Raw genomic sequence first — 19,551 nt, 5'->3', positions numbered from 1 at the left:
TGTTATTTGGAGTTTTTGACTTTGTAAAAAATCTAATCATGGATGATGGTAAGGATGGAAATAATGATCGTGATTCTAATTGGGAAGTTAGCTTTGAATATATTCAGAAACTCTCATTTTTTTTCTTTTCCCTAGCAGCATAAAATCACAATAGCTATGTCAAAATGTAAATCGGGCTCATTTTATTTTTATTTTGTCACTTTTTCAAAGCATGTGCTTTAATGCAACATTACCAAATAAAGCATGCTGTACAGTGCTTGATAAGAATTTAGAAAGTAAGGAATAAATTATCATCATTTTGCCCTTTCTGTTTTGCATGTTTTATGCACATTTCTGGCTGACAGCTTTGAAACATTTATTGTATTTCAAATTTCCAGTCCAAACTTTTCAACTTGTAAAACTGAACTGAGTGAATTGATGTCATGAATAACTTGAGTAAAATTAATTTTGTATTTTTAATTTCCGTATCTAGGAAATCTTAAATACCTTCTTGTTCAAAAGAACTCAAGTCTTAATTGATAGGGAAACAGACAGAGAGCATCCTATACAAAAAGTAACACCAAATGTTCTGTCATATCAGATTTCTAACTAATAACAAACTATATATTTCTATTTTATATAGGATAATCTTGCTCCAACTTGGATGGGGTGGAGCGCTGGTTCCGCCCCTCAGCCCTTTGTTATGGGTACTGTATTACCCCTTTTGCTTCCTTTCATCCTTTCACTGTGACGTTGTGTAGTGGGATGAGGGAGGGACTGGGAAGGGTACTATCGCACCACAGTAAGGAAAATACAGTATTTACATCCTAATCCCCTATTTTCAATTGTCTTAAATTTTCTTTTGAGAAAAATACCTTTTGTGAATTTACCCTCTGTGGATCTGAACCCCAACTGCTGATATCTTTATTGAGTTTCACTGAGTATGATCTAGATGTGTGTATACTGAGTTATCCATTTATGGGGAGGTGATCTGATGGGTGAGGGTGGGGGACCCTGGTTTAGAATGGTTACGTTAAATTTTTAACATATCAAGGTGATGATGCTGTTTGAGGCATTTAAAAGAAACTTGCTATTTTCCACATTGGTCTGGGTCCTGAAAACTGACATCAAGATACCAGCAGTGGTTTCCTTGCCTTGTTGATATGTGTGAGCAGATGCTAGGGTGCCATATTTCAGGTTTTATAAGACTGGTATTGATTGTATGATCATTCTCTTGTTGTATTAAGTGTAAGTTTATAGGGGTTATTTTCAAAATGTAACAAAGCAAAAATATATTAAGATAGAACTGAGTAAGCACATGTGATTTGTGTTTTAAATTAAAAAAAAAATAAATATGAAAGCATCCACTTATTTGAATTATACAGACTAGAACACCCACCTAAAAATAAAATACACTTATTATGTGTATTAAGATAGAATTAAATGCATAAACTTACTTTGTAGAATATATCACTCCCAACTAACCTCTTCGTATCTTAGAAGATATAGTGAAAACCTAAATAAAAACGAATCTACATTTTGTTTATTCTTAAGGTTTGAGAATAATGTACAAGGACAGTTTTTACTTTTGAGGGAGAGAAAAAAGATGGAATTTTTCTTTGGATAATTAATATATCATATCTTTCAAAAATAATTATTATACTTTAATTAAATCCCACAACACAAATGAGACATTAGATTTAAAAAAGATTCTTACTTTAAGATGTGTGATTTCTACTTTACCTACTTTTGAATTTTATTCACATAGTTTTCAGTATTTAGATTAATGAAGCATTAGAATCCATGAGTAGTATTGATTTGAAGTTCAAAGACAATTCATTCAGAGAAGAGGGCATTTCTGCATGTATCAAAATTCCCAATATTAATTTGCATATTTAATTGTCAATCCCTTATTTCACGTTGGTTTACTTAAAAAGCAGACAATGAACAAGAGACAGAAAGAGTTTCTATAAGAGAGTTGTGTTAGAATGCAGAAACTCTATTTGATGATGGTTTGCAAAACATTTGTGAGACCCAACCTCTAGTATTAATTCATTAAGATAGTTCCTTTCTTAGACACCTTCTTTTATGTAGCCTGAAACCTCAATCTGTTCTTTCCAATTTATTTAGTCCAGTTCTGCCTAGTGCCTTCACCACCTGGGAACCAATTACTGCAGTTCCCTAGAGCCAGAAAGAAGTTCATACACCTCGCTCTGTGCTGAGCCAAGGAAGGGCTTGGGGCTCTTGGGAAAAGACAGTCCTTTCTCTCATCCTTCATTGCCTAATTTAATGAAATTTTAAATATGAATGGACTTTTGTATAGTAAATCCTTTTATCTTCATAAAAATGAACCTTTTCTCTGGGCCAAATGTATGCCAACATTGTAAACATATCTTGAAAGGCACTGCTGCCGCATACTTGCTTATATCATGAATTACACAGAGTTACTTTTAGTGCAAATCCTATCCCCAGTTTCAAAGGAAACCCCTCAGACTTATTAGCTAACCCCAAATTATTTGTGTTCTGCTCTTTATTCTCATCTCATATCCAGAACTAACATTTAAAAATTATGTTTTGATCAATAAACGCTAAGCTAACCTTTACTTCATTCATTCATTCATTCAATCACCATTTTTGTAGTCCTGTGTTCAAGGTACTCAAAGCCTTGGGGAATTCACAAATATATATTTTTTGTCTTAAATTAAAAAAAAGAAAAAGCCTACCATCTGTCAAGATTACGGGAATGCAATTAACTCTAATACAGAGCAATCTGGGTATCAGATAAGTAGGAGCGACTGAAGGAGGATTAGTGAGGTCGAGTTGGGGGAGCACTGGGTACCATTTCTAGTCTACATCCTGAACTTAACCTAGCTTAGCTGATTTTTCTCATTTACCAAATGAGAATGCAGTAGTACAGTATCTCTATAGTCCTGTCCAGTGCTGGAACTCCGATTTTTGAATTCAAAAGAGGAAACACTCATCTCTATTTTGGGGGCTAAACTAGGGGTGAAGCGAGGCTCCATGACAGAAGCGCTGCTTGAACTACTGCTTGTGAAAAGAAGGAGTGTTTCAGAAGGGGAGGTAATGGACAAGGAATTTCAAAGGCAATGGCATTTCAGTTCTCTGGTACTGTTATTAGCACATGGTAATTACATTAGTTGGATTGGCATGAAGGCTAGGTAACTAGGGAAGTTAAAACTAGAAATGTAGATTGAGGAGTGATTTGAATATCAAGGTAAGGAAACTATTTGATAATCAGTGGGAAGTCATTAAATCATTTTACTATTATTAGTATTTTTTAATTTCATTTATTTATTTATTTATTTTGGGGGGTACACCAAGTTCAATCATCTGTTTTTATACACATATCCCCGTATTCCCTCCCTTCCTTGACTCCCCCCACCTCGAGTCCCCCCCACCCTCCCCGCCCCAGTCCTCTAAGGCATCTTCCATTCTCGAGTTGGACTCCCTTTGTTATACAACTTCCCACTGACTATCTATTTTACAGTTGGTAGTATATATATGTCTGTGCTACTCTCTTGCTTCGTCTCAGCTTCCCCTTCACCCCCCGCCCCCTCCTAAACCTCGAGTTCTCCAGTCCATTCTCTGTATCTGCGTCCTTGTTCTTGTCACTGAGTTCATCAGTACCATTTTTAGATTCCGTATATGTGAATTAGCATACAATATTTGTCTTTCTCTTTCTGACTTACTTCACTCTGTATGACAGACTGTAGTTCTATCCACCTCATTACATATATGAGAGTTGGAGAAGATTAATTCATCTTACTTGAATTAAAGGAAGGAGGAAATTGGAAGCCTCTGAAAATGGTACAAGTATGTATTAATGGATGTCAGAACTAGGACGGAGATCATGAAAATGGGAAAGTGAGAGAGGTTTTCTTCAAAAAACGATTTTGAAGAAAAAAAGTGTAAGACCTACAGATTGATGTGAAAAGAATTCAAGAAATAGGTATAGGTAGCCAGTGTTCTGCTCATGGGCTAATTTGGGTGTTGTAGGTTAAACAAAACACAACAAACAAATAAAAAAATGAATTTTAGCATATGCTTTATATATACACAATAGATAACAGCTTTTTAATCTGGATGGTAGGCAAAATATTTGGAAAAGGAGGAAAATAAATAATAACTTGATTTCAGCTTTCAAATCTTGAATCCAAAGAAATCTAAGCATATCCACACATTTAGAGTATAAAATGAAGACTTATTCCTTCAGTTGTATTAATGCAGAGGCCACGTGAGATAAGGGTGAGGTGCCGTGTCAGCTTGCTAGGCTGCATTGCTCACGTCATCTGGATCTGCCTAGGTAATTCAACTGACCTCCTTTTGTTCGTTCTCATTCCCCTCTTGGTCAGTAACGGTTTTATCATTTCCTTTGGCCCACTTATCACACGGTATTTTAACTCCAGAAGGCCTAGAATTATTGACAGACTTTAAACACAGCTCAGAAGCATAAGGAATTGCCTCATCTTGTTTTCAGACAGTCAAAAAATTTGTTCTAAAAATACATTGGTATCAAATGGCATATAGAGGCTGTTTTGATGCCTGTTGTTTCTTTTGGATCAGACTGGCAGTGATAGAGGTACACAGGTAGAATTCAACTTCACTATGAATGTTCAAGTCTGAGGCATCATCTGCCACTTAGGAGAATTTCAGGGCCTGTCTTTATCTCTCTCTTAGCTACTCATGTGCATCTCCAATGGGAACTGTAGAGAAGGAAGCAAGGACAGTCACCCCTATAGTGTTGCTAAATATAAAAACTCAGAGGGGCAAAAATGCTTCCATTAAAAAAAAATGTAGATAATTATTTAGCATAGAACTTGATGTAGTCACATCAGATTAGGGAACTATTATCCCAAATATGGCATCCCCCCTTTACTCATTTTCCTAAGAAACTAATTTCTACTATGTTTCATTTAAAATAAGTTTATCAAATTAAACTCAGTAAATGAAACTACTGATATGACTGGAGCTTGAAATAAACGATGTGATGATCTAATGAAATACATAATGCTAAATTGTCTTGCTTCTTATGCCAAAATTATTATTAGTCATAGCAATGCATGAATAATGAAGGACAAAATTATTTTAGGTATTTAATAATATTTTTATATTTATACATCTGAATTTTTAGTTTATTAAAATAAATCAGTCAAATCAACTCTTGTCCCAGTATTTTAGTTTCATTCTTTAATATATTACCTTTTTTAATGAGTTAATCTTCTCTGTTAGGATTTCTTACTTCTCTTTTTCTAATAAACAAATTTTCTGACTTCATCTGGCAGCAAATTCCTCGATTTTGTTTTCCCTTTAATCTTTTAGTACATTCTCCCCTCTTTTTAAAAACTTTTTTATCTTTGTTATATTATCTATATTCATTTCCCTAAATGTATTGCTTATGAAGGAATGTATTTCATTTTAAGACTTTTTTACTTTGCTTTTACATTTCTTAGAATAGTCCTAATAGTAAAAAAAAAAAAGACTAAAGATTACTAGGGGAATGTCTTTTCTTTTAACCAACAAGAATTCTGACTTTTCTTTTTTTCCATTTGTGTATTAGGTGGTTGTGAATGCCCTTTTAGGAGCAATTCCATCCATCATGAATGTGCTTCTGGTTTGTCTTATATTCTGGCTAATTTTCAGCATCATGGGCGTAAATTTGTTTGCTGGCAAATTCTACCACTGTGTTAACACCACAACTGGTGACATGTTTGACATCAGCGAAGTGAATAATCATTCTGATTGCCTAATACTAATAGAAAGAAATGAGACTGCCCGATGGAAAAATGTGAAAGTAAACTTTGATAATGTAGGATTTGGGTATCTCTCTTTGCTTCAAGTTGTAAGTGAACACTCTTTTCTCTGAAATGTGTTTATTGTTTGGAATAATAACAAAGTGATGACATACAGCTATTATTTAGTTACTAAGAAGAAGGTTTACAATGTATTTCCCTTTTTCTAATTTTGACTTATTAGTACAAGTTCATGAGCCCAGATGGGTAGAAATGTTAGTATATTCAAGCAGTGCAGACATAGTTGGTATTGGCCAGGTATTTTAGTTCTTTCCAAAGGTCTTTTCTTTCTTCTCATATCACTCTGTCTTCCCATATGAACAAGTTGATTAGTAAATCAATAAATTTGCTATTATTTTTCCTACTGCAATTGGAAAGCTTGTTTCACTGATGGGTCACCCCTCCCCCCAAACACACACCCTTAACACACATGATTGGATTGTAACAAATTAGTGGGAATTAACTGCTATTGAATTGCATCATTTGGATTGAAGATTGAGGAATGATATTTAGGTTTTAGAATTAGATCTTCATAGTGAAATGAAATAATACCAGGTAACACTCAGACACAGAAATGAAACACTAGCAGCCGTTGTCTCACCCCAAATGGGCTTGGGTACGATTACTTAAGACTTTTTTTTTCCCTAAATATTAATGTTTCCACTACTGGGTCTCTAAGACTGAAAAACAGTTCACAATTTACAAAAACGTAAAAGATAGTGGCCTCTTAAACATTTTTCTTTGATGCTGCTTCTGATTGCAGCTGCATCACAAGAAAGAATTGGATAAAAACAGAGTCCAGATCGTTTGAAAAACATTGTAAAAATACTGTTTTATTTTGGGCACTGAAAACTCATCTTAAAAAAAAAAAAAGCTGCATAAGTTCTTTCCTGTGTTTCTGCAGCGTCTTTAGGGGAGAAATCTATTTTGTTTCACCAGGATTGTGTTTTCAATTGTTCACCCAGGAAATTAAACAAGCAAACAATCTGCACTGGTCAAAATCCTCCTGCATCTCTTTCAGAGGTGTCAGTATTTGTGATTCTTTTACAAGTTCTTTCTAGCTTCTTGTTAGAAATTCTTATTTCCCTTGTAGATGTTTCTGACTTACTCTGAATGCTCATGCAATTAAAATAGAGATTTTAATAATCTGGCAAATATTTTAAATTTTATAGTAGACACATGATTTCTTTAAATATTATAGTAGACACATGATGATATTTCCTTGGGCACTTATCCTAACTCTGAAGTAATAATCACACTTGTAAATATCACTACTGTGTATCATTTCCTCCATAAAATTGAGAAAGAAAAGTCGAAAATTTCAAGCAATCACTTGAAATGCTAAACAATTCTGAAAATCTAGGGTAAAGATCATGCATGAGGCCATTAAATAAATTCTGCTACTAAAGTGCTGATTTATACTTGGCTTTATACAGAATCATTACTCTGTTGATTAGCAATTCATTGAAATGTTTCCTTGAATCACTTTTTCTGTTCCTGTACCTAGTGTGTAATGAACTTGTTCTATCATTGACCTCAGCCATTGACACATTCAACATTTCCATCTTTGATACACAAATAAGTTCTATTTTCTAGCTAAGAATCTTTACTTTCTCTTCACTGCCATCGCAAGCACCCTTACTTGGCTTTCTTCCCATGACATCTACCACTTCACAAGTGGTAGTGTTATAAAAACAAAGATGTGTTGATATACAGATGCTGAAAGCTTTTTGCTAGACTTGCTCACTAAGGAATAATCCTCTCAGGCCCATAGGGTTCAAAATTCATGTCCTAGAACAAGAAACAAATTACTGTAAGTTATCACACTTGGAATACCAGGTGTCTACTGTACTATTTTTCACTTTTCTTACCAAAATTAATTCACTCTCATCAAAAATTATGGAGAAGAGGGACTTCACTGGTGGTCCAGTGGTTAAGACTTTGTGCTTCCAACACAGAGGGTGCAGGTTCGATCCCTGGTCGGGGAAATAAGCTCCCACATGCCACGTGAGTGGCCAAATAAAACCCCAAAAGCAAAACAAAACAAACAAAAACAAGGAGTATTATTTTTTAAAAAAATTGCAGAGAAGAAAGTAGAATATAGGATTATTTCTAGATGTTTCAAAATTCTTAACGTGTTAGTGGCTTCAAAATTCTTAAAATGTTAGTTGCAACTGACTTTTTGTACACCTGTATGATCCTTAGAGTGTTACCATCAAGAGAAATCATAAATTTTCAGTCACTTTAATCATCTTGTAGACAGATTTTAGTGTATGGTCATCAAGTCTAACTTGTAGTTATTTTGCTGCTACAAACATTGCCAAATGTGTTGACTTTGTAAAGCTTTCTAAAAGTATTCCACCAAATCTTGATAGCACTTTAAATCATGTGATTCCATTAACTCTAAAGAATTAAGAAGTATTTGTGAGTTGGTTATCAAGCAGGAGGATATATCAAATGATCATTCTGTTTGTTATATGGTTTAGAAATGAAGAGACTTACTGAGATATTGTTGGTCCAAAATCCATGTAAAATTTGTTTTGAGATGTCTTTTTAAAATGTTCCTTTTAAATAGATATATCTGTAAGAATGTTTATTAAACATCAGGTCTGAAGTAATTTTACTCCAAAGTAAAACATGCGTGTCCTTTTTAATAGGCCACATTTAAGGGATGGATGGATATAATGTATGCGGCAGTTGATTCCAGAAATGTAAGTATTCTTTACATCCTGAGTCTTTTCACAATATTGATTAGGCACTAAAATTAATTTACCAGAGCATAGTGGATAAATGGACTGATTCTACAATAATTTTTCAAAACGGGAAAAGTATGACTCAAGTTAATATTCAAGTATACCAATATTTATCAGAAAGATCTTACTAAGACATATCAAAATGGAAGTCAAACTAAAGTAACACGTGTATATTTAATAACTAACAAATATCCTTCTATTAACTATTTTTCTATTTTGTTTCCTTTTTATCTACCAATTACATAATCAATAATAATATTGGCATGCTGGAACAAATGTGAAGATATACATGGTTGCCATCAGTAGTTTACCTTCCATGTTAGACGAGTTAGGGATGTTGTCTAGGCAGCCTTAGATTTCTGCAATAGTCACTTTAAAATCCATTCTTCTATATGATTATAGCATCCATAAATTTACTGGAGCCTTTACAGATACTATTATCATTTCCGTGATCAACAGTTTCCTTTAAGTTTCTATCACCTGAGACCTACTCTTTTGATTTCTCGTACAACAGCCCTTCTCAGGCTTCAAGAAGAGAATTAAAATCCATGCTTTTTCCAACTCTGCTCTTCAAAATTTGTAAAATTTAGTATTTTCTCTTTATCTTTCCATTCTGAAGTCCCATCTGTTTAGTCTAATCATGACGAATGACCTTTGCCCCTGTAAGCTTTAAACTGACCTGATAAACTCACTTTTATCTTTCTTGATGTACATTTCCCATAAATGGCTTTAGGATATTCCTGATATCCTCTAGAGTTGAGTTATTTCACTTGGTTACTTATTATTTGGTTTTGTGTGGTTGGTTGGTTTTTAACTCTATTATCTTTAAGGGGACATGAATCTATTAGGGCACTATCTATAGTGACTCCTTTACCTCTTTACTAAGTGCTAAGTAAAAGCTCAAATGCTTATTTATTATGAGTACAATCTAGAGATTAAATTATCAGTTGAGGATTTAGCAAATGGCATGTCCAGTTATATCTACTCAATCTGAAAAATTCAATGAATGTTATAGGCAGGATGCCAAACATCTAAACAAGTAACTCAATTCTTGTTTGCTAAATAAATTCATGTACTGGGAATGATTATTTCTAAACATAGTCTATGCATATTTATGGATGTAAAATTTTTTCACTAGTAATTTTTAAATTATTAAAATGCAGTACCTTAGAAAATTGCCAAATTTAGTACACTACTGTCCAAATGGCAAGATATTGGTTGTATTTACAGTTAGAAAGAAATACATTTCCAAGTCATTCTACTGTGTTTTTCATATAAGAACACCCCCATTTTTCACATAAAAAAATTATCCTAAAGGCTAATTTCAGAGATTTTTTTTTTAGAGGTAGCTGATTTAGAGGAAATAAAGAAAAGTAACTGCTTAAGAATTACTAAATTTTTCTTTTCTATTCTCATGAAAAAGCACCAATGACTTCCAGCATCAAATGTATTGTAGTATCTTACAAAATATTCTCTTTTGATAGGTGGAACTCCAGCCTAAGTATGAGGAAAGTCTGTACATGTATCTTTACTTTGTTATTTTCATCATCTTTGGGTCCTTCTTCACCTTGAACCTGTTTATTGGTGTCATCATAGATAATTTCAACCAGCAAAAAAAGAAGATAAGTATTTCTAACGTTTTCTCTCCCACTGAGATGATAAATTATTTGAAGGGTTTTCAACACCAAATGAGTACTTTAACTCACTAAAAAAATGGAATTATATATTAAAATCTATTTTTACATCCTCCCGTCTGCCATTCACTGCCCATGTCTTCCATGGTATCAAAAACCAAGAATGACCTTTCCATATTCCTGTGTGTAGGCTCACAAAATCTCTCTCCTCTTTAAAGACAAAATACTCAGGGACCACGTTTTCTCTTTTGAAAAAGAATAATTGAAAAAAGAACTAGAAGAGAACCCAGGCATATGCCTATTTCCCAGAGTCAACTTGTTGTTTTATCCTAAAACTTCCCTCCTTAAAATACATTTTCCAGCACAAACGATTAGAATCTTTGCAATAAATTAGGCACGAGAGGTAAGCTGCTTCTGATGTTTCTTTTCACATTTTTAAATTCTTTTTTGGCTTCTTTTATATATTCCCACTTCATTCTCCCTGATATTAATTACAAACTATCAGCTGCAGCCTTGAATTGAACAGTTCTTTATTAACTATTATCACTTAGGAAGGCCATTTTATCATCCCAAATATATATGCACACTATCTAAAACACAGAAAGTAAAGAAATATCATTAATCAAGAGTAACCACTATTCACATTTTTTTTCTGTTCAGACTTTTTCTACACATATCCTTATTATTGAAATTATTTTATCTATAATTATAAATTTTTTTGACAAATATTTTCCCATTTTATTAACTCTTTATATATATATATATATATATATATAAAATCATAATTTTCTTAACCATTTTCCAATAGAATGATGATTTAGGTTGTTTCTAATCTGAAATGACTTAAATAGTGCCTGGTCAAAAGTCTCTGTATCAAAAGAACTTGAGCTTTTAATGATTTCTTTAAGATAAATTCCCAGAGTAAAGTGTTTTGCTTTCCCAAAATAACATGGCCACTCATACTAGTAATAACAGCGTATGGATGTACCCAGGTCACCGCTGTTTCACTGGCATCAAACATTCTGCTTTTTGGTACTTGATATTGGATAAGTGAAAATTGTATTTAATTTTAATTTTCATGTCTTTTCTTACTAGTAGGTTTGAATATGTTTTCAAGGCCTTTTTTGGCCATTTATTTTCCTTCCTTTGTGTACTGATCCTTCATCTCACTTGCTCAGTCTGTTTTCTTGTTATATGAGTGCTTTCATTGTATGAGACTGTTTCATGATAGCACATTTCTGTCCCTTATCCCAATTATTACTCATATTACTCAGTCATCACTATCAAGCTATTTCGTTTCACTTGAGAGCCTGAGTTCCAGTCCTCTGTACATACTGGCCTATCACATGCTTGCCATATTTATGACCTCTGACTTTTCCCCTGACTCTTCTACCAACTTGTCCATGTTCTTTTGTATCTTTTTGCTCTAATTCTTGGCCGAGTGAAAGTGGCCTTTCATGAGTAACTCTAAACCATTGTGCAATATACTACTCTAACTCTTTGCTGCATATGAATAAGAAAGTCATTGTCTTTAACTTCAGAAAGGTAGTGCGTACAGTGTAAGGAACCAAGTACTTAGTGTTGCAGTGAACCAAACTGTACCACTCCCTGAGTTTATGGTCTTGGGTAAAATAGTTAACCTCTCAGTTTCTGGGATTTTTTTTCCTCCATAAAATAATAATGAAATAATAAAGTCAATTTTGGATGATTGTGAGAAATAAATAAGTTTATAGTATCTAAAAACTATTTTTAATTTTTCAAATTTAAAATCCCAGGCATAATTATGCTAATTAGTTGAATTTTGCCTTTCCTTTTTTAATTGTCCCTTTCCTATTTTAAATTTCACATTAAAATCTGTGTGCAAAGGCTGCCCACTATAGAAGCTTCTAGTCACAAGTTCCCATTGAAATTTACACTAGTCACATCTCAGATGCTCAAGAGCCACATGTGCTTAGTGGCTACCAATCATACTGGACACATACACGTCATGACATACAGATATGGAGATACATAGAAAACATTCGCATCATCACAGAAGTTCTACTGTACAGACTCTGCTCCAACACCAAATAACTGGTCTCCATCATTTACTGATCCTCTGCACTAGGGAGATCGTGGAGCCTGTGAGTGTGTCTCCCTTGCCACAGACACATCCAAGATGTCTTTCAGTAGAAGAACAGCTAAATATGTTATATCCATATAATGGATGTTGAGGAGCAATTAAAAAAAACAAAAACAGGTCAATAGGTACTAGCACACAAAGATCTCCACAACCTAATACTAATAGGAATAATGCACATTGAATTAATAAATATCCAGTATGATAACCATTTGCGTAAAACATACATTCGTAATGAAATATACCATATTTTCTACAGACTTATCTTAAATACACAAGTATATGGAAAATATGTTGGCCAAATAGATAGATGTAGTTACCCATAGGGTAGAGGCCGAAAGCGATTTTTTCCATATACAGAATTTAAAACAAGCTAGGTTATGGTGAGGTATTAGTATTTCCTTTACTAAGAGACAGATGCTAATAGGAACTACGACCCTATCTGTACTTTCCAGGCACCAATAAAAGTGCTTTGAGTTATGAAAAGAAAGAAAGGAAAGAAAGAAAGAAAGAAAGAAAGAAAGAAAGAAAGAAAGAAAGAAAGAAAGAAAGAAAGAAAGGAAGGAAGGAAGGAAGGAAGGAAGGAAGGAAGGAAGGAAGGAAGGAAGGAAGGAAGAAAAAAAAAATTTGTACAAAGGGACACAGTTTTAACCAGTTTTGCATTTTCTTTTCTATACTTTGGAGGTCAAGACATCTTTATGACAGAAGAACAGAAGAAATACTATAATGCAATGAAAAAATTAGGATCGAAAAAGCCTCAAAAGCCTATACCTCGACCAGGAGTAAGAAATACCAAATGATATGGGGAAAAATTACAAAAACAAAAACTTGCATGGGTTTTCTCACAGAAGAGATAGCAGCTAACATTTCCAGCAGCAAAGATTTTTCCCACTTTTAGAGCACCATTAACTCATACCTTTTACGGTAATGGTAAAAACAATTTTTAAGGGAGAGACCAAAAGGAAAAAGAAGAAATAGAAAATGTACCGTTATCTTCAAGGCATTTAGAATTACCCAACTAGAATCCAAAAGAAATGGCAAAGGACACATAGGCAATGTGATGTGAACAAGAAATTTGATCATATAACTTGAGTAGTTGCTGAGTAACGTTAAGGAAAGGAGTAAATCTTGGATGGGGTTAAGAAACAGGCAGTTTTCCGGTAGATTAACAAATTGATGACATGTTGATTGAAATAACACCTTACTTCCATTTTGGTTTTCATTAGAGGTATTGGGTGTTTTGGAGAAGGAAAGACTTCTAGTGTCTAATATTCATATCGAAGTTGTAAAGTTAGAAATTACTAACGTCTGCAGAAGTCAGAGTCAATAAGTACAATTCATGATAATAAATGACAAACGTCATGTTTCCATGATGAACCAACAAAACAATTGCTGTGAAATGGAGGAGCCCTATCTCGTATTGATTTTTATGATGATGATCTGTGAGCTTAAAACAACTTGTTGGGTGCATTGAGAAATAAGATGTTAGTGAACATTCATATTCCTATTGTGCTAGCCAACACTTGCCCTCTTGAGAGTGACGAAAGACAGATACTGTTCTCTGTTAAGCCTGAACACTGAAAGTAGAAATGAGTCAACTATATGTAGGAAAAATGTAAGACAGAAGATATCCTCAAAGTTCCCCAGTGGCCTAGGGAAATGGGCCAGACAATGGCCTGCAGTGAATGACAGTTAGCAGAACCGGGGAGCAGAACCACAGATCCATGACAAAGGACATGACTTTTTGACATCAAAGCTTAAGGAAGGTCATTCTGGTCTGATTATCCCCGTGTAGATTCAGCATTCTGTGTGTGACAATGTCAACAAAGACTGTTTGGTGGAAGAACATCAATATTGCCACACGTGGGCTTTAAATGCATAGTGTTATAGGTGTGTCATGGAAATCCCAAGTTCCCTATAACAATTCTTTGGGAGTAAGGCAAGTGGAATGTGAATAGATACTATATTTTGAAACTGCTGCATGGTCCAACTGATCATGGGAAATTCTAGTACAATAAAATTAAGCAGGTTTCTTAACTTGTCACAATCTTAATACATTAAAGTGCATTTTGTGCCTCACAGAGAAGCCTAGCGCATGCAGTGTTTCTTATCAGAAATTCCCTTTTGAGAAGGGATTGTTATTCTGTGGGATACATATTAGCAAATAGCAATTGAGATAACTCAATTTTAAAAGTTAATATGCTATGAGCCACTGTTTACAAAATTCAGGGCCAGTGGTTCCCATGTACCACCCTAGACAGCCAATTAGTATAGAAAGTATTTACATAGAATCTAACGCGTCCAGGAAAACTGCTCTGTTGCTACAAGCATTTCTGTCTCTCTACAGAACAAATTTCAAGGAATGGTCTTTGACTTCGTAACCAGACAAGTTTTTGACATCAGCATCATGATCCTCATCTGTCTCAACATGGTCACCATGATGGTGGAAACTGACGACCAGAGCGAATACGTAACTACCATTTTGTCGCGCATCAACCTGGTATTCATCGTGCTGTTCACGGGAGAGTGCGTGCTGAAGCTCATCTCTCTCCGCCACTATTATTTCACCATAGGCTGGAATATTTTTGATTTTGTGGTTGTCATTCTCTCCATTGTAGGTAAGAAGGATTTCAAGTCTCTCAAGTGTAGCTCCAAAAAAGTAAAAGAACAATCAAGTTTAAAATAGAGGTCATCTGACCGCTCAGAGAAAACCACTGTGAATATTTTGCTGTATTTCATTCAGGTGTGTTTCTCTTTCTTAAAAATGAGGCTCCTACTACGCATACAGTACTGTATCCTTTTCTATCCATTTTAGACGAGGTGTATTATTTGTCAATATAGTAAGGTCTCATTCATTTGAACTAGAAATGTGCTATTAACTAAGATTGAAGTGTTTTTGACATGTGGAGGTTGAATAGTCTATACAATATTTAAATGGCTCTGCTGAAAAGAGGACTAGAAGTTTAGTCTGGTACTAGGAGAGAGTGCATCAGAGACACAGACACAGAGTCATCAGCATGCAGATAGGAGTGGACGCTGGTGGCAAATAAGGAAGAGCATAGAGTGAAAAAAGAATAAAGCTAAGAACAGAATGTCAGCAAATGCAGATGGTAGGTTCTTTACTACAGCGTATGGGAGACTTTCTAGATTACCTTGAAACTTATAGTAACGGTGCACAGAAGAAGTGATGTGGCATGGAGCCTCAGTTCATCAGTCATACACTTCAAAGCCTGGAATGGTAACAGGTCACATGAGCAGTAGCTCATCTCATTAAAGATACAACTCCAACTGCAGTGAAGTGAAGAAGTCTGTCTGTGTGCCTGAAGTATTCGTTCTTTCCTAAACCAGATGATATGATTGGGTCAGTATTTTACCATCCAACATGGAGCATCTCTGTTGGGCAGATCTTTATGCCATTCCCCCCTCTGAAGAAGTTGATCTTATATCCATATCCTATGCTGTATGTGGCCTTTAATTCCCACAGTAATCTGCAGTGTAATTAGTTGTGGGTAGGGTACTTAGTTGTATTCACCTCTCTTTCCCTCTCTCTCTCTCTCATACACACACACACACACACATGCTTACTCCCTTTTTTTTTTTTTTTTTTTTTTTGTGGGGGTGGCGGTTCTTCATACTCTTGTGGCTTGGCTAAGGTCTTTACTTACTCCCAAACACCTTAATCTCTTTACTTCTACAGAAATATGTCTCAACCTTAGCTACTTTTAAAAACACCCGACGCCTAGGTCGCACCTCCAACTATTCTGATTTAATTGGTCTGGTCCTTACTCTTTACAGAATGAGGTGGCGTAACTCAAAGATACCTTGCTTCTTGAATTCCTCTTCAGCGCAATCATTATTTCATTATTTAAAAGGCAAATGGAGAAAGACGCTTTAAGGAAGAGAGCTGAGAGATCAGTGTCAGACACAGGACACCAGAAAGAGCATCAGCTTAAACTCTTTTAGTATTGCACCAGTGCATATGTAAATATACAGATATAAGAATGCTATAGTGGAAGCTTAGGGAAGCATCAAGTTCATGGAGAGATGAAAATAGCACTGTAAACTACAGACATGAAGATTTCTTAGATGGGGAAGGACTGAATAGAGGGTATCTACCTTGGCAGTTTCATTGGACTCACTGTGTTCTTATCAACACGTACGTGTCCTGTTGGCTGCTGCTCTGCAGACAGACCTGAGCATGTTTTACTTGTTTTTTTGGATTCAGTCTTGGGATTTTGTGTAAGCTAAAACTAGTCTAGAGATATCCCTCAAAGACAAAAGGTACTGTAAAATCTTTATTGAATTGGCTACTGTCACGGTCATCTTGGATTGCCATAATAATTACCACGGACTGGGTGGCTTAAACAAGAGAAACTTATTTTCTTGCAGTTCCGGAGGCTAGAAGTCCGAGTCAAGGTGTCAGCATGATGGGTTTCTGGGGAGAACTCTCTTCCTATCTTCTCACCGTGTCCTCATGTGGCAGGGAGAGAGAGCAGGCTTCTGTTGTCTTTTCTCATAAGGGCACTAATCCTATCACGAGGGCTCCAACCTCACAGCCTCATCTAAACTTAATTGTCTCTCAAAGACTCTGTCTCCAAATACCAACCACCTTGGGGGGTTAGGGCTTCCATGTATAAATTTGGGGGTGGAGGAGACACAATTTAGTCCATAGCAAATACCGAGTTGAATTTCATGCTGAATGCCAATTAAGGTTTATTTATAGTATATAATATACAATTATATAGTTTACATATGTCACTTTTAAGATTAGGTAACTGAATTTCAGTAATTCTGAACTTTACCTGAGAGCCTGAACAGAAATTTGAGTATTATTTTAAAGGACAGCTTCTTCGCTGGTTGATACTCTCACCTTTTATCCATAGGTATGTTTCTGGCGGAGTTGATAGAAAAGTATTTTGTGTCCCCTACCCTGTTCCGGGTGATCCGTCTGGCCAGGATTGGCCGAATCCTGCGTCTGATCAAAGGGGCCAAGGGGATCCGCACGCTGCTCTTTGCCTTGATGATGTCCCTTCCTGCGTTGTTCAACATCGGCCTCCTGCTCTTCCTGGTCATGTTCATCTATGCCATCTTCGGGATGTCCAACTTCGCCTACGTCAAGAGGGAGGTTGGAATTGATGACATGTTCAACTTTGAGACCTTTGGCAACAGCATGATCTGCCTGTTCCAGATTACCACCTCTGCCGGCTGGGATGGGTTGCTGGCACCTATTCTCAACAGTAAACCACCTGATTGTGACCCTAATAAAGTTAACCCTGGCAGCTCAGTGAAGGGAGACTGTGGGAACCCATCTGTTGGGATTTTCTTTTTTGTCAGTTACATCATCATATCATTTCTGGTCGTGGTGAACATGTACATCGCCGTCATCCTGGAGAACTTCAGTGTTGCTACTGAAGAAAGTGCAGAGCCCCTGAGTGAGGATGACTTTGAGATGTTCTACGAGGTTTGGGAGAAGTTTGATCCCGATGCCACCCAGTTCATGGAATTTGAAAAACTCTCTCAGTTTGCAGCTGCTCTTGAACCTCCCCTCAATTTGCCACAACCGAACAAACTCCAGCTCATTGCCATGGATCTGCCCATGGTCAGTGGTGACCGAATCCACTGTCTTGACATCTTATTTGCTTTTACGAAGCGGGTTCTGGGGGAGAGTGGAGAGATGGATGCTCTACGAATACAGATGGAAGAACGATTCATGGCGTCCAACCCATCAAAGGTCTCCTATCAGCCAATAACTACGACTTTAAAACGAAAACAAGAGGAGGTGTCTGCTGTTATTATTCAGCGTGCTTATAGGCGCCACCTTTTAAAGCGAACTGTAAAACAAGCTTCATTTACATATAACAAAAATAAAATCAAAGGTGGGGCTAACCTTCTTGTAAAAGAAGACATGATAATTGACAGAATAAATGAAAACTCGGTTACAGAAAAAACTGAGCTGACCATGTCCACAGCAGCTTGTCCACCCTCCTACGATCGGGTAACAAAGCCAATCGTGGAAAAACATGAGCAAGAAGGCAAAGATGAAAAAGCCAAAGGGAAATAAACAAAAATAAATAAAAATCACCGGGTGACAAATTGTTTACAGCCTGTGAAGGTGATGTATTTTTGTCAACAGGACTCCTTTAGGAGGTAAATGCCAAACTGACTGTTTTTACACAAATCTATTTAAGGTCAGTGCCTACAATCAGACAGTGACCCCTTGTTGGAAAACTGTGACTCTGTGTGAAGGGGAGACGACCTTGACAGGAGGTTACTGTTCTCACTACCAGCTGACACTGCTGAAGACAAGAGACGAAATGGCTACTCAGACTGTAGGGACCAGTTCAAAGGGGTGCAACCTATAATTCGGGGGTTGTTTAACATGAAACACTTTAGTGTAGTAATTGTATCCACTCTTTGCATTTCGACTGCCACATTTGTCACATTTTTACAAAATCTGTTAGTGGATTCATCTTTTTTTTAGTCCATATGTTGTTTATTATATGTGACTATTTTTGTAAATGGGGTTCCTGTTGGGAACTAGACTAAAGGACTTCTTTAACGGGTATGCCATCGGGGTTATGGCGATCACACGGCCCTCCCTTCTGCACAAAGACATGGTTTGCATGAGGGCATGCTACACTTAGAGATCATGCATGAAAAAAAGTCACGAGGAAAACAATGAGTTCTTAAATGCCATCCATGTTTCTGGGGGGGTAATTAGGTGATAATTGGAGGTGCTTTGCTGATCTTGTTTTGTCACATCCAGCCCCTAGACCAAGTATGTCATTTTGGGGGGATAGCTCATTAAATCTTAGCAGGTGCAAACTTCACTCAAATGTCTGGAGTCATAAGTGTTTTGTTTCTGTTTATTGTATTTAAAAAAAGTGAATAATGAGTATCGCTTCCCCCCTAAAGATGGAATTGACCAAATGAATCCTTTATAAATTTCTGCTTAATCCTGCACTTTGTTTAGCCATCTTCAGCTCAGCAAGGTTGACAATCTATATGTTAATGAAATGCTATTTATTATGTAAATAGTCATTTTACCCTGTGGTGCACGTTTGAGGAAACAAATAATGACGTAAGCACAGTATTTATTGCATCAAATATGTACCACAAGAAATGTAGAGTGCAAGCTTTACACAGGTAATATAATGTATTCTGAATCATTATAGATAGTTTGAATGCTAGGAATGCATGTTTCTATTACCATGCTGCTGTATCTGGTTTCTCCCACTTGCTCAGAATCTCATTTA

General features: G+C 35.9%; 1 protein-coding gene across 6 annotated transcripts in view; it reads left to right on the top strand.

Annotated features, from left to right (window-relative positions):
- Positions 1-18,356, top strand: part of LOC130858752 (sodium channel protein type 1 subunit alpha) — an 83,708-nt gene extending 65,352 nt beyond the window's left edge. For all 6 annotated transcript variants that reach the window (XM_057745718.1, XM_057745717.1, XM_057745715.1 and 3 more), the window contains exons 21-26: positions 5,558-5,839; positions 8,447-8,500; positions 10,027-10,164; positions 12,973-13,077; positions 14,643-14,913; positions 17,179-18,356. In XM_057745718.1, the coding sequence (XP_057601701.1) occupies positions 5,558-5,839; positions 8,447-8,500; positions 10,027-10,164; positions 12,973-13,077; positions 14,643-14,913; positions 17,179-18,356 (2,028 nt within the window). The remainder of the gene's footprint in view (positions 1-5,557; positions 5,840-8,446; positions 8,501-10,026; positions 10,165-12,972; positions 13,078-14,642; positions 14,914-17,178) is intronic.
- The last annotated feature ends 1,195 nt before the right edge of the window (positions 18,357-19,551 follow it).

This window comes from Hippopotamus amphibius, chromosome 8 (genome assembly GCF_030028045.1).
Source record: "Hippopotamus amphibius kiboko isolate mHipAmp2 chromosome 8, mHipAmp2.hap2, whole genome shotgun sequence".
Lineage (NCBI taxonomy): Eukaryota > Metazoa > Chordata > Mammalia > Artiodactyla > Hippopotamidae > Hippopotamus > Hippopotamus amphibius.
The sequence above is the reverse complement of the archived record's forward strand: the minus strand, read 5'-3'. Positions and strand labels throughout refer to the sequence as shown.